This window comes from Ischnura elegans, chromosome 8 (assembly GCF_921293095.1).
Source record: "Ischnura elegans chromosome 8, ioIscEleg1.1, whole genome shotgun sequence".
NCBI classification, from domain to species: domain Eukaryota; kingdom Metazoa; phylum Arthropoda; class Insecta; order Odonata; family Coenagrionidae; genus Ischnura; species Ischnura elegans.
In genome coordinates this window covers 32,434,342-32,448,918 of record NC_060253.1, presented here as the reverse complement: position 1 = coordinate 32,448,918, position 14,577 = coordinate 32,434,342, and the positions used below count along the sequence as shown (strand labels likewise).

At 37.0% G+C, this 14,577-nt stretch overlaps 2 protein-coding genes across 5 annotated transcripts in view; both read right to left on the bottom strand.

Annotated features, from left to right (window-relative positions):
- Positions 1-3,126: 3,126 nt before the first annotated feature.
- LOC124164142 (esterase E4-like) lies at positions 3,127-11,643 on the bottom strand. The gene is made up of 10 exons (XM_046541334.1): positions 11,314-11,643; positions 11,100-11,240; positions 10,699-10,864; positions 10,006-10,191; positions 8,823-9,049; positions 7,903-8,068; positions 6,919-7,100; positions 6,672-6,798; positions 6,440-6,572; positions 3,127-3,328 (listed from the first exon to the last, which is right to left on the bottom strand). Exons 1-10 carry the CDS (start codon positions 11,533-11,535, stop codon positions 3,133-3,135), a joined length of 1,746 nt encoding a protein of 581 aa, XP_046397290.1. The 5' UTR covers positions 11,536-11,643; the 3' UTR covers positions 3,127-3,132.
- A 1,952-nt stretch (positions 11,644-13,595) lies between these two features.
- LOC124164384 (trichohyalin) overlaps positions 13,596-14,577 on the bottom strand; it is an 80,203-nt gene continuing 79,221 nt past the window's right edge. For 3 of the 4 annotated variants that reach the window (XM_046541701.1, XM_046541702.1, XM_046541699.1), the window contains one exon: positions 13,596-14,438. In XM_046541701.1, coding sequence (XP_046397657.1) covers positions 14,317-14,438 — 122 coding nt within the window. In that variant the 3' untranslated portion in view covers positions 13,596-14,316. The remainder of the gene's footprint in view (positions 14,439-14,577) is intronic. The other variant, XM_046541700.1, reaches the window with a different exon arrangement.

Below are 14,577 nucleotides of genomic sequence, written 5' to 3'. Positions count from 1 at the left end.
TGGATGGCGCCAGTCGCGCCAGCGGCCAGCGGTCTTCACTGGCCTGGTCGAAAACAAAAAGATAGGTCGAAAGCACATGAGTGTCATCGAGAATAACAATGAAGCGCCATGTTGTTTCCAATTGTATTACGAAATGATCATAATACCCTTGGATACGATGAGACTTATATATTACGATTTATGTCACTAAAAAATCAGCAAAGCCATAATTACCGTCTCGTATGTGTTCTCAAATGTAAGCTGGTGATGAATTCTGTGACGATTTTCATCACTGAGTCCACTGAAGTGGCGCAATCTGTGTGAACCGCTAACTCATCAAATCATTACTTTTCTTCATTTTTACTAATGATTTACTGTTATTTTCAGCAATTCTATGTCCCATCAAACAATAAAGAGCGTCAGATTTTTTATATCTACAAAGTTTCTCTAAATATCACGGTAAATTTTTATCAAAGAACTTCATTACAACCTCAGAACAGACTAAACTGATTGATAAACTGACTTTTTGGTGAATGCTTGCCTTGTGAAAATCAATGGAAATCTCAGTGGAGCCCGCGTTTTCCTCACTCCCTCTCTCTGAAAATAATCTCTCATTGCTTGCTGTTCCAAAGAACAAAGAAAATAACTTAAAAAAAGAAGACTAGTGGAGTAGAGATCCATGTTAAGTCATAGCGAATTTTTTCAATTATCAACCCACCAGTGGCGTAACTATAGGAACATGCTTTGGAGGGGGATGGGATGGCCTGGGGTGGCGACCCCCACTCCTCTAGGTAACATCTGGGAAAATGTTTGAAAATGACATGCCTGGATATATATACATTTTACATCATTTTGGCACTATAGAAATTAAGCAGAAGCAGTTATTAAATTTCAAAACTAGACAATAGTTTTAAATAACTTTTTTATTTCTTTGGGGTGGGGGGGGATCTAACCCCTCATAGTTACGCCACTGTAACCCACCACATATATTATGACCCTCCTCTTCGTAATTTAATGGTGAATGACATTTCTGCAGGGGTGGATCCAACTGATGAACATCTTAAGAGATTGTGAACTGTGGAAGTTGAAGATTGATGAAGAGGAGGGTAAGTAATAGAATTCCAGTATGGCTGAGAATGGGGATAACCTGTCATGCTCCACTGTGTATACACATATAAGACCTAATTAATGGGGTATTTGGATGACCCTCACTTCTATTTTTTTTTCTCCTTTGCAGTTTTGTTCCAAGACTTAGAAAAGGCTGTGAAAACTAGGTTACATCAAGGTATTGACATGCCTATGCCAGCCATACTGGTCCCTCAGACCAGGGGCGCAGCTAGGAATTAAGGCTGGGGGGGGTTTACGTGCGATTAATACCGGGGTGTGTGGGGTATGGTATACCCACCAGGATAAGCGGTAGGTGCGAGATTAATTAATTGAGGAATTTTAAGATAAATGGTCCAAAATAGTGAGTTTTACAGCTTTGTGAGGGATATTTTATTAATCCTTACACTATTCTATTAGTAATATCAATCCAATTAAGTAAAATGGATTAAACTTAAAATTTCACTTAGCTCTGGGGGGGGTTTGGTTTTATCCCCCAAAATCCCCCCCCCCCTCGCTGCACCACTGCCTCAGACTGAAATATAGCATAGAGATTAACAGGATATGAAGGCCATGGCAGTGAAACTCATGCCTTGCAATCCATAGGTTGCAATTGGAAGCAGTTTCAGAGGTGATAAAATAACTATAAGCCTGATCCCTTCATTCTCCTCCATATATCTATTTATTGGAGTCTTTATCTCACCTTGATCCTGCTAAAGAGACCACCTACATTTGCAGATAAGAAAAGGAGACATTAAAACCGGTTTCTCTACTTATCAATTCCTTTCCTCCTCCAAGGTGGCCAATATTATCGCTACTTTGTTTAGGTACTGGTCCTACCATTCCTCCCTCACCCATTTAGATGGATGTCCCAAAAATTACCAGATGAAGAGATATTCAATGATTCATGGTCATAGCATCCTTTTCTTCAGAATGTCACAAGCCATTCGCATAGGCATACTCAGTTGCGGGTGGCTCAGAAAATTGATAATGTGCAGCACCCACTCTTGTAATCCCCCTCCACTATCAAGTCACAGACCTTTGCTTTTCTGGCCTACTGTGCAGACCACTACACACTGTCCAGATTCCTTAATCCCAAAGAAAAATGATGAAACAGGATAGAGTATTGCCGCACTCTGTCTAGTGTTAATTCTCTATCTCCGAATTCAAAGGCTCGTGGTTCAATTCCTAGTCCAGGAAATTTTTTTTTCGTGGCAATTAATGTGAATTCCACCACTGTTAACAGGATTGACATGATTGATTAACCAGTGCACATTCCAGTTACATTTTCAAAAGCACTCACTTTTGGGAAAGAAGCAAAAATACCAGACCGATCCACATGATGAGTAAAAAGCTTTGCAAAAAACTTTGTGTAAGCAAAAGTCAAAGGTAACAAGCACTGTCACTTTCCCCAAGGTCAAATTAATACATTTTCTCCAATAAGAATTTATGCCTGATGCTAAGTACACAATTTATAATTATATATTATGTGAAAGCACAATGCTACGCTGGTGCCATCCAGGTGCAGAGAATTCCTGTGAATTTTTGCTGGCTATAATCTCTCCAGCACATGTGGCAGCATGCAGCGTACTACCCCTCATCTGAAGAGGAATTCTAAAAATGCAATAATCTACTGCGCATAAGAACACAAATCACTCTGAATGTATTCAGAAAAGATATGTTTTACTTTCAAATATTTAATGTGCAGCAAACTCTTCAGCACATTAGCACCAGCAACCACTGGTCATACTCCAACCAGCCTTAACCCAATTGGAGTGTGGCAACGTTTGTTTTTATGTATACATTTTGCATGCTGACAGCGTCATTTACCCAAAATTTTTATTGCTACCTCAAAATCTTGCACATGGTCACTTTCCCTCACCATAAAGATTGCTAAGGGGCTTAACTCCACCAGACACCTCGTGACAGGGGGTGCCTCCTACACAGGTGGTCTCTTCTTCACTGGCTGGCAGCTAAAATCGTGAACTGCCGCAGCCCAAGGGTTAAGGAGACAAATGGAATAAAATATTTAAAAAAACACTCTCTAGTTTAAAGTTCATCTTTTTGCTGAACAGCTTCATTTTCTAACAGATCAAAGATTCCATCCCAAAATGCCATACGATCAGAATACAAGCCAGTTTCATTCATCATAGTGGTCTTCTTTTGCCCAATGTTAAGGAACCTAACATTATCATCTTTCACTGCTTCCCAGGTGACCTTCCCAGATGCTTTCTCAGTTGGATGCCTAAGAGACACAAGAACATGCAGAATTATTTCCACAGTTATAATAATGGAACATGAGAAAATTGAGCAATAAATGAGAACAATAAAGAGTTTATATTATAACTTATAAATATATAATAAAAGTATCATTGTGGATGATGCCTTAGGATGTCTTTATATATTGGTACCGCAGAAAGGTGACACCTTTAGCCATCACAAATGTTAAGTTCCAATCCTAAACATTTATTATTTATCAATGTGCATACATAATAACAAAGTTATGTAAAAACTTATTCTGCATCCTAAAAGAATCTTGAAAAAAAATGTGCATGCATAATATGGGAAAGACAATGTTCTTTGAAAAAATAAATTAGGGTATTTTGGTCCTTCCTGATTTATTATTGATGACAACCACAACTGGAAGATTATCCTTCTCTTCAAAATAAATAATTTAGAATACCTGGACATTTTAAATATTGTGAAGCTGGATATAAACAGGCAATTATTTTGCAAGTGCATACTGTTACTATACATAATTAGATTTGTTGGAAAATTTTTAGGAATTTAGTGTTAATTGGTTTTTGTTCACTAATATAACACCAGCATCAAGTCCCAATACCTAAGTATTTTGCAGAAATCATGAAAATTTCTGCAATTCATGTCGTAGGTTGTCAAGGGAAGCCACTTAACTCGCTATAACAATGCGTTGTTTCCCTGCTTCAATTTCACTGGAGAGAGTTTTGTTAAATAAACGTTTCATGCCTTTCAATTGCCCCCATGGCATAGCCAGAGGGGATGCAGGGGAGTCCAGACCCCCCCCAATTATGAAAACACAATTATTTTCCTTCATTAAAGAAAACAAAATATTGAAAAATCATGAATTTACAAAATATTTCTTTAACAAATTAAGTTTTTTCAATTATGAAAAGTGTTAAAATTAGTTTAAAACTATCTGCTTAGTACCCTGTTTTTCAAAAATGTTCTACCCTGGTTTTGGACCCCCCAAACAAAATCCTGGCTATGCCACTGTTTGCTCCTCATAAATATCCTACCCCTGAACCCTTTCCTGCTGGCACCTACAATAGAAAAACGTTTTCGTGCTACGAGTAGCATAAGAACATTTTAAACCTCTCTGTAGGGAGCTCTTTTTTGGGGGTTAGTTGCCTGGGTATTTTCGTCCCTCAGATTTGGGGCTCAGCCCATCCCTTACCCCGGCCACTGGACTTCACACTCTAACCCTATCATAGCACGAATCCACGGTCAACTTATTGCGTTACCAGTGTTTTTTTCAACCAAACATTGTAGTTGATTTTAAATTTTTTTACTCTTCTAAAAGAATTACTAACGTTTTTTTTAAGCATTGTGGAATTTTAAACAGGTTTCTAGCGTTAATAACAACAAAGTTAGTAAATATAAGATAATAAGACTATAAGTCCGGAAGTCAGTTATTTTTAACGCTAAAATTCCGTTTAAAAATTGCTTGGGCACAGAACAAAACGAAGAATTCATTTCAAAGTATAAAAACATGGTAGTATGCAATAAAACATATCACTGTAAAAACTATTGAAAACGTAACTACTATGCAACGGACTCCTGCGATGAGGATGGTCATAAATGAGTGGGAGGGTCAGGCTTTATTGCCTAGGATTGGCCCTATAGGGCCTTATGAGGACTCGCTAAGCTGGGTCTCAGGCCGGGCCTGAATGCATCGGACAATTGCTACCTCAACGGTCACTACCCTTCCCTCGCGTCGGCCAGAGCTGACGTCTGGTCGTCTGCCTTGAAAAGTCCGCGACGGCTATACCCGACATCAGGTGTTCTGCGTATGAAAATGCCCGTTGGCTTCACCCGACATCTGGTGCGAAAGGGTTAACAAAATATTACAGCTAATATGCCTAAGCTTTGACCACCCTTCTCCATGATACATGAGTTGTATTCAATATATCTGATATCTCATCCAACCAGTGGCGCAGCAAGGGGGGGGTTTTGGGGGTTAAACCCCCCCCCCCCCCAGAGCTCAGAGAAATTTTTTATTTTAATCCATTTTAATTAATTGGATTGATATTACTAGTAGAATAGTGTAAGGATTAATAAAATATCCCTCAGAAAGCCGTATAACTCACCATTTTGAACCGTTTTTCTTAAAATTCCGCAATTTATTTATCTCAGACATACCACTTATCCTGGTGGGTAGGCAACACACCCCGGTATTAGTTGCACCTAAACCCCACCCAGCCTTAATTTCTAGCTGTGCCCCTATATCCAACCCCTCCCATTTCATAACCATTTTTGAAAATATTGTTCCCACTTACTTAGCCCTCCCTAACCTCCAACACCCAAATAATCTTGTTGACATGCATGATGTTTCATTTTAATGAGCACCTAGTGATGGCTTCCTTAGTAATCAATAGGGTGGTTTCCTATTATTTTTTTATTGCCTAAATCGAAAGATTATTACTCCTGGAGTACGTATTTCACGCTTTTAGATTTTTAAATGACGATATCTATTTTTCGCGATCAAATGAAAAGTGAAAAATTTCAAGCGCGCGAAAACGCGACGGGTAAGGCAATCTCTCCGTGTGACGTATTTCTGGTTCCCCCTCCCGCCTGGTAGGTGACCTTGATCGAGGCTCTGAGCGCTGATAGGACGCAGGATGCTAACAGGTAGCTGAGTACCTTCCTGTCTGGTAGCGCATGGCTTAAAAAAGGTTTATTAATACCTTATCAAGCGAAGAAAACTTTCCGACCTTAGCCAGTTTTAATAGGTGATTATTAAGACATGTTTCCCTGAGCTCTGTGCCTCATGCATGCATTGGTAGCCTCTGACGATGCATAACTCCTATCCTCTCGTGTAGAAACTAGGTCCCTGTGACGTCACGTGGAGTGGAATCGCATGGGCGCCAATCTGGCCTTTTTCAAATGAGGTTAAAATTTGACCCTTGCCATTCGTCTAAACCGGTATTTCAAAAACCAAATAATTTGTGTATTATGAATACACTAATGGTGGGTAACGAATCGCCATCAATGCCTTTTGTTTTCTTTGATGAAGGAAACTACCCTATTGAGTGGAAATAATTGTAAAATAACATGCTTCACTGTACTATAATTAAAAATTAACAGTTACAATGCTTACCCTGTTTCTATGAAACTCCAAATAAGTTCAGTAAATTTTTCCATTGTGGCGACATGAGGTTCATCCTTTTTCAGTTGAAAAATGTAATGATTTCCAGAAAACAAGTAAGCAATATCATCTCCTTGAGGCAGTCCTGATGCATGGGAATATCAATGAGTTTATATATTAGCTTTATTCAGTTACAAGCACCTTGAGTATCAATATGTATATTATTTCACACTCATTCTCTTACCCATACTCCTTCTTCTGGCACGATAATTATACGAAAAATGGTATGCATAAAGTGGTGAAGAATTCTTTGAAGAGTATGCTTTAATGGTTTCCATCAATGGATGAAAATAGTAGATGTCAGAAAATACCTGTACATAAATATAAGTAGGTATTTATCTTTAGGCCATTCCCATTCTTGCCATAATTTCCTGTTTATTAATTGTCAGTCACATGAAAAATGGTTTTACATTTATTTCAGCATTCATTACCTTTCCCATTGTCTCTAATCCATCAGGTCCGGAACTTCTCTCAAATGAATAGAAATCTTTTATCCTTCGACCTGCTTCAATGATATTTTCTTCACTGAATGATCGGAAGTCCAAAAATACTGGTAGATTGTATTCAAAATGCTCATTAAGTGCTTTAGCCACTTGAGATGATACCAAGATTTCTATCAAAAAATAAATTAAATTATGAAAAGCAAAATTCTTGACAGATAATTGGTAAAATACTATTATTCATATTTATCCAGATTGAAAAAAGGACTTCATAATTCCACATAATTTATTTGGCTGATAATGGTTTTCAGATAAAGCATCACCATCAGGAACAAACATACGGTAACAAACATACCAATATGCATAGGCAGGGAGGGGCCAGGGTGGACCCAGGCCCACACAAATTTTTCTCAGCCCACCCACATAAGATGGACAAATTTCAGCATCGAAGTACAAATTCAAACTTTATTTTATAAAATTAAAATAAATCGTATACAGTTACATGCATATGAAAAACCTCTCTGTTGATTTGCAAGTGAATATAAAATGAATGCACTCTCAAAAATACTATAAGGCCTGAGGCATATTTTTTTTGTTTTGTGGCATGTCATGTGGGGTGCCATTTGTGTAAGTTCAATAAATAAATATTTTAAACTATATTTTGTATTTTTCCACATTAACTTGCAGTGAGGCCCATCAATTTTATATTCTGGCCCACCCATATGACATATGCCAGAGCCGCTGGTGTGCACAGGCAAAGCATAGATACTTTTCAATTTACAATTGTAAGATAGATGGTGGGTGAAACCATGGTTGGTTGAATAAATTAAGTGAAATAACAGATTCCATGCTTTTCAGTCACAATTATTGTCGACATCTTAATTTATTTAGCAAATCTCAGGTCTGATTTTAATTTACAACTGGTATGAAATTTTTGGTAGGTTAAGGAAACACATGAATGAAAAATATATTTACGTAAAGCATGAGGAAGTCCAGGAAGCGAAGTGGTGCCAACAATCCATGGGACGTCGACAAAAGAGCCCTCTGCAAGCATCTCAGATGGATGCTCTCGAAGGAAAGTTGCGTTCTCATAGCCATAAACAACAGGCACAAATGGGAAAGTGAAATCTGTGTTGAAGTCCTGTAGCAAGAGTAAATTAAAGAAAATTTTATGACCTGTCTATTTAAATCATGTACATAAAAATGTTGAGAATCATCAATAACTTTAAGTTTTTAGGAGTGAAGCATTGGATTGATAATACATTTTAGCTATTCATACATAAACTAAAATAGTGGATTTCTGTTAATTTTCCAACTTCTGCATTAACAGCCATGAACTTCAATGAAGCCAATGGAAAAAAAAGTTGCCGCGTCTAGAAATCATACAGCGAAAATGACTAAGTAGAGAAATCATTTGGCTTCTCCTGAATTCAGAGCTGTGCATAAAGTATCTTCTTAGTGTAATTTTCTCTTGTTGAATGCATTAGCTATTTTCACAACCGGTGCCCTAACACCATGCTTAACGAGGGAGCTGGCAAAATAGTATTAAATGTACATAAATCAATGGAAATTGATACTGTCCACATGGTGACAGAGTCACAGGGGTGCCGACTTACAAAAGATATTGGGGGGGCCCAAACCGGGGACCTTGCCCCGGTAAATTTTATAAGTAGTGAATTTGAAGTTTTTAAGCATTTTAGAAGGGTCATATGATCAACATAAGAACCCTGTTCACTCGAATTTCGATATCTGGACACTCCGGGGAAAATCGACAAGCCTTACACATTTTTTCCTCACATCTGTAACGAATTTTTGGGGGGGCTCGGGCCCCCTCAGGCCCCGTGGAGTCGGCGCCACTGCAGAGTCATACAAGAAACAACATTATATGTACTCACCAAAACAAATTGAGATTTCCAAATAACATCTTTTACTTCTTTCATTGAGATGCAAGACATGATTTCTGTGGAGGTGAGCTCTGCATTGCTTTCATTCCTCTTACGCCCAGACCCACACTCTAGAAGTTCCGCCAATTTCAGGGCTCTTTCCTTGGCTTCATCAGGGTAGACAACACCCCAAGACGTGAGAGCCGTCCCACATAGACCAATCCCTTGGGAAAACAGTCCTGAGGAAATTCTTTGATATATTTTACCAATTCACAAATCAAGCCATAATGATGAAAGCTCTCTCTTAACACGTTGTGTACGGATGGCGAGAATTCTCGTCATTTTTTTCCCGAACGTTCCGGATGGATGACAAAAATTCTCGTCACTTAGGCGCGTCCTAAACAATTTTAAAGCGTACAATACGTATTCGTTAGTATGTATTCAGTTGTTGTTCGTTATTCATAATGAATTGATGCATCATAATGTTTGATTGGATAAAGTTATATTCTAAAAATTAGCTTTTTAACCATGTTTAAACCAAAGGCATTACGCCCTGATAGGCACATATTTCCAATCTCGGCGTTCCTAGGAATTTAAATATCCCGGTACGCAACGTGTTAACATGTTGACCTCCCTAGTGATTTTGCTGTGATGCTTTCAGCATTTTCTAATTAGTTGGATTGCTTCAAGATTGAAGCTTTTGCGGAACATTGATTGCAATAATTTTTTTTTCGCTGAGTGCCACATATTTTTCATCACTTTCACTGACATTTCCCCTCTCGTGCTGAAGGCTTTCGCCAAGTGAGAAGGATAATTTAATTTTCTCGGTTGCAAAGGATGACTCTACAAGGGTTTACATTTTGAAAGGGTCTCCATATTTCCCTGAGCATCAGGCCCTGGTCTCAGTTTAAATTATCCTGATGTTATCAAAAAGTGATAAAAAATATCAGGAATTCACCCAAAAAAGGAAATTTATTGGATCATGACACGTAGAAATATCATTGAAAATAAATAAAATTAATTTTACACTATTTTGAAGTGCAGCAGTTGTATTATGGCCACTTCATCACAATCCATACCTAAAAAATTGGTCAGTATGTCTGGCATGGTGTGGCGATAACTTTTATTGCCGGTCACTTGACCAATGTTGCTGTCAATATGCTAAGTATTTATTAATAATGTTAAAGTCTCATACCATGAGATGAAGGGGTCAAAGCATGTATGTGGGCACTAACAGCACCAGCTTGAGATCCTCCCAATGTTATGCTATCTGGATCGCCACCAAATGCACCAATATTATCCCTCACCCACTTCAAAGCTAGCTGCTGATCTAATAGACCCAAATTTCCAGGAAGATCTTCATCTCCCATGCTTAGAAAACCTGAAAAAGTAGCATGGATTTTATACATTTCAGTATTTTTGAAACTAGAAAAAATCTTACTAATTGATAACATGGATCCTTTCGGCATTCCTAAGCCTTTTCTGTGTAGGTGAAGCCATATTGAACCACTTAGCTGCAGGTGTCTCTTTACATCACATCATATGTATCTCAATGCATCATATTTTCTTGATTTAATGGTAAGAATATTGTTTCCTGGATGCCAAGCTATGATGAATTTTTCCCAGTCAATGAATGGCAATAGAATTCAATAGGACGATTCTTATCAAGGTTATGATCAACTCAGCATACATTTTAAACATAGATTTGCAGGTTCTCAACATTCATTTCAATTGTGATAAAAAAATCGATGACTCAAAACATAAGTGCAATCAAAATTGAATCTTAACCACAGTCGCACAATGGAGAGAATGAATTAACATCATCACAGAAGCACGTTGAAACATAATGGAGTGGACAAATTACAAAAAATAATCAAAAGAAACAAACCGTAGGGTCCCAATCGGTAGTTAGGGATTACTAGAATCATGTCATGATCTAAGAGATAATCAGGTCCATATTCTTCACTAATACCAGATCCAAACGTAAAACCACCACCATGCAGAAAGAAGAGAACCTTCAAATTTTCTGCATTGGGCTCTTCTTTGTTTGGCAGCTATAACATTGGTAGTAGAATGATTTTGCGTTAGTTCTATTAAGACTTCAGTTTTTCCCAAGAACTTAATGATTCTAAAATAAGTATAATCCAGTTTTAATCAACTGAAATACAAGATAGTACCAAAGTCAAAGACAGGAAATCCAAATGCCAATTACAGTAATAAGGAAGAGCATCTCCGAATCTATTCGGATTATACTTGGTGTGACAATGGTTAGTCAACACCATGATTCACCTTGGATGTGTAGACATTCAAGTAGAGGCAATCTTCCTCTCCTTGGAATTTCCTCTCCGGGAATGTCAACTGGGGACATTTGTTTCCGTCAAAATTTGCATTCTTTACACCCGACCATGATTCCAACAATTCCTGGGGGGCCTGTACAAATTTACATCTGTGTAAAAATGCTTCTGAGTAAAGTCTCACCAAATAGGATTATTATTGACTGTACCTTAAACTGCAGCTTCCCAGTTGGAGGCTGAGCATATCTGATGCCCAGAAAAGAATAGATTGCTTTTCCACTCCAAGACTTGGTAATTTTCCCTCGAATGAACCCATTCTTCAACTGAACAATTGGGCCTGATGGCTGGGATGATGATTCTGTATCCTCAAATATTTCACAAATGCCACTTACAAATATTAGAGAGATTAAAAAGAACCCTGAGAAATGCATGCTGATGCTATAAGACTACATGAACACCACTTCACAAGTTACACATGGGCAGTTGCAGGAAGATCAGGGATTTCAAGATAAGCTACCTCCAGTCTTAGAGAATGATAAGATATCTGTTCAAATCCATCACATCCAGCCTTATCTAAGGCATTGAATAAATATCTCCAAAGCTTAGTCTCAATAAATTGTGATTAAGGTTATCATCAACTATAAAGCAGTTATCTTTTCATGTAATCTCCTTAGAGATAACGAAAATAAGACAATTTTTGGGAAATACTAATACATGACTTCAAGACAATTTGGGTGGTCCAACTCATCCTGAAGTGGCAGTTGTAACTGAAAAATTCATCGATATAATAGGAGATACTATTGTTAACTTACTATCAATTTTTATACATAAATCAGCATTAAGGCCTGTTTACACGATACATTAACACGTACGAGTTAATGTACATTTGCGTGAATGATTTTTGTGGACCGGAACGGAACATGTACGAATGCATGAACCAAATTAGAACAGGTTCTATTTTCTGTGCATGCATTCGCACAAGTTGGGTGGTTACACGTGGTGCATTTTGGCATTCATTCTCGCGTTCATACATTTAGACATTAACCCGTACGTGTTAATGTACTGGCTAAACAGGCCTTTACACAAAGTCAAAATTCACACTAACCCACTTGCATTGAAATATACTGTATGACTAACTCTGAAATGGAAAAAAATGAAAACTTCACTCAAATAATTTTAATTTTTTCAGAGAGAACTATCACCATAACACAACAAAAAGAACAATGATAAGGCAAGAAGTGAATAAGACGAATTATTAAGGCTAGAAGCATAATTAAGAGGTAATAACAAATAAGCATCCAAGGAAAAATAAGAGAGGAATAAAAATAAAAGAAGAGAATGTAGAGCTGTAGAAAAATATCATTTAATTTTTAACATGTGCAACCATTTATGAACCATTCTGCTGACATTCTATGATAGCGGCATATACAAAATTTTTCAAAACCCTTGGATAAGCAAAACCACAGTTGGTTTCAGAAGCCTTCATGGGTATCGGAATTCCTCAGACTTGTTATCAACAGCAATGGTAATACAGACAATGCTGCAGACAGAAAAAAGTATTGTACAAAGTTTGTAAAAAGTGTGCAGTTTTTCTGGAAAATATTTTATTTTTTGACTTGGGGAAATCTAGATGTGATGATTTCGTTTAACAGAATTCACAGCATCAACATGCGATGCCTATTCCTTGACCTTTCTGGATTTAACTAGGCAAGGAATGGAAGTAGGTTGAAGCTTAAATTGTGCACGGCACTGCTGAAATTATTAAAATCTGAGGAGATATGCAGTTTTATAAAAAAAATGTGGCACATGAATGATTACTTCCTTGAAATATGATTGCCTAGTTTTTTCATTCATGAGCTCCAACCATCATGACAAGGAATTTTACCAACGTTTCTAGTATATATGCAGGGATGGATCCAGGATTTTTTTCTACTGTACAAAATATTCTCTTTATTTTGAGATGAAAGTTATTAATATTAAATTAAATGATTGAGTCTCCGTAATGCACAAAATAAAACTAATGTCACAGAGTATCCCTACTCTGTGCTAATGTAATGATAACCATATTAAAAATCTTGTCTATTTTTTAAGCTTCTAAGAAGGGCACAAGCCCTCGTGCCCCCCCTAAATCCGCCTATGCATACATGCACTCATTTTGCAGTAATGAGAACCAACAGTTTGCTTAAAACACATTTCTTCAGCTATCATTTTCCCAGGTGAAAGCACTCTTTTCTCACTATTCTACCAACAATAAGAGGATATTTTCCATGTACATGCTTAGAAAATAATTCAATAAAAGAGTAGCTGCGGGCGGAAATATTGTTAATCCAGAAGGTGTCTAGTCCCATGCATTTCGGCTTATCAATCTTCAATGGTAAAAGTATTTTCTCGAAGGCAAATTTTTCGTTGGAGAGCAAACTCAAACATGGCAGTAAAACTTATGCTCATTAAAGGCAATGAATTTAGGGCACAATCGTAATAAAACAGTACATTTATATTTATAGATATATATTTTTTTCATTGTTAATATCTTTTGGACTCTTGAGCCAAAATAGTTTACATGTTCACATATACACAATTAGGCCATATGCACGCAATCCTCTTTACACTGGGAATGAGAAGTTTTTCAAAAATATATCACAAACACTCATTATAGCTTTCATCAGATTAGTTACGACATGATACTTATCTGGTTTTTAAATGAATGCTTAGTTATAATATCTAACCAACAATACTGTTGTATAATCTCTTAGCTATGCTTTACAAAAATATAAACAGAAAGGTCAAGAAGTAAAAATTATAGCAATTACAATGGTAAACATGCATAGGTGTAATCATCACCGTTAGTACAAAACGTATATGCCATATGTATAGGTAATCCAACTTCTTTGACTATGGAAAACAAAAAAAAATTATGGAAATAAATATAATCCCTTATTTGATACCTATTAAATTTTCAGCAATATTAACATGTATTACTGAAAAGATAGGTACGCAATAATACTCATGTCATTTAAATAAATTAAAGGGGCCTATTAAATGAAAATAATCTCATTTAGCAACAAATTTGAGTCGTCTCCAATTTTATCTCAAAATATAGGCTTTTGGAATAATTATACTGACTACAATACCATTTGGTATTGTTGTCGAGTGAAAGGCTTTCAACTCAAGCCCTCTAAAATCAAAGATACGGAGGGGTGAGAAAGATGAGGTCATTGTTGTCGGCATCCATCCTTTTGTTTCCCTTTCTTTCCCTTCTTTTCCAGCGAGGACGTACGGCGTTGACCTTGAATAGGCATATATGGAGGAGCTGGACTGTCATCATCTTCAAAATCTGAAAATTTGGAAAAAAAAAATTGGAAAATAGCAAAAATATTGAATATGCCCCAAATATTTTCTCTAAGAGACATTCACTCCGAAGATGGCAGCAAATATTTTCCCTAAACATTTACAGGGAAGGAAGAATATTAAAA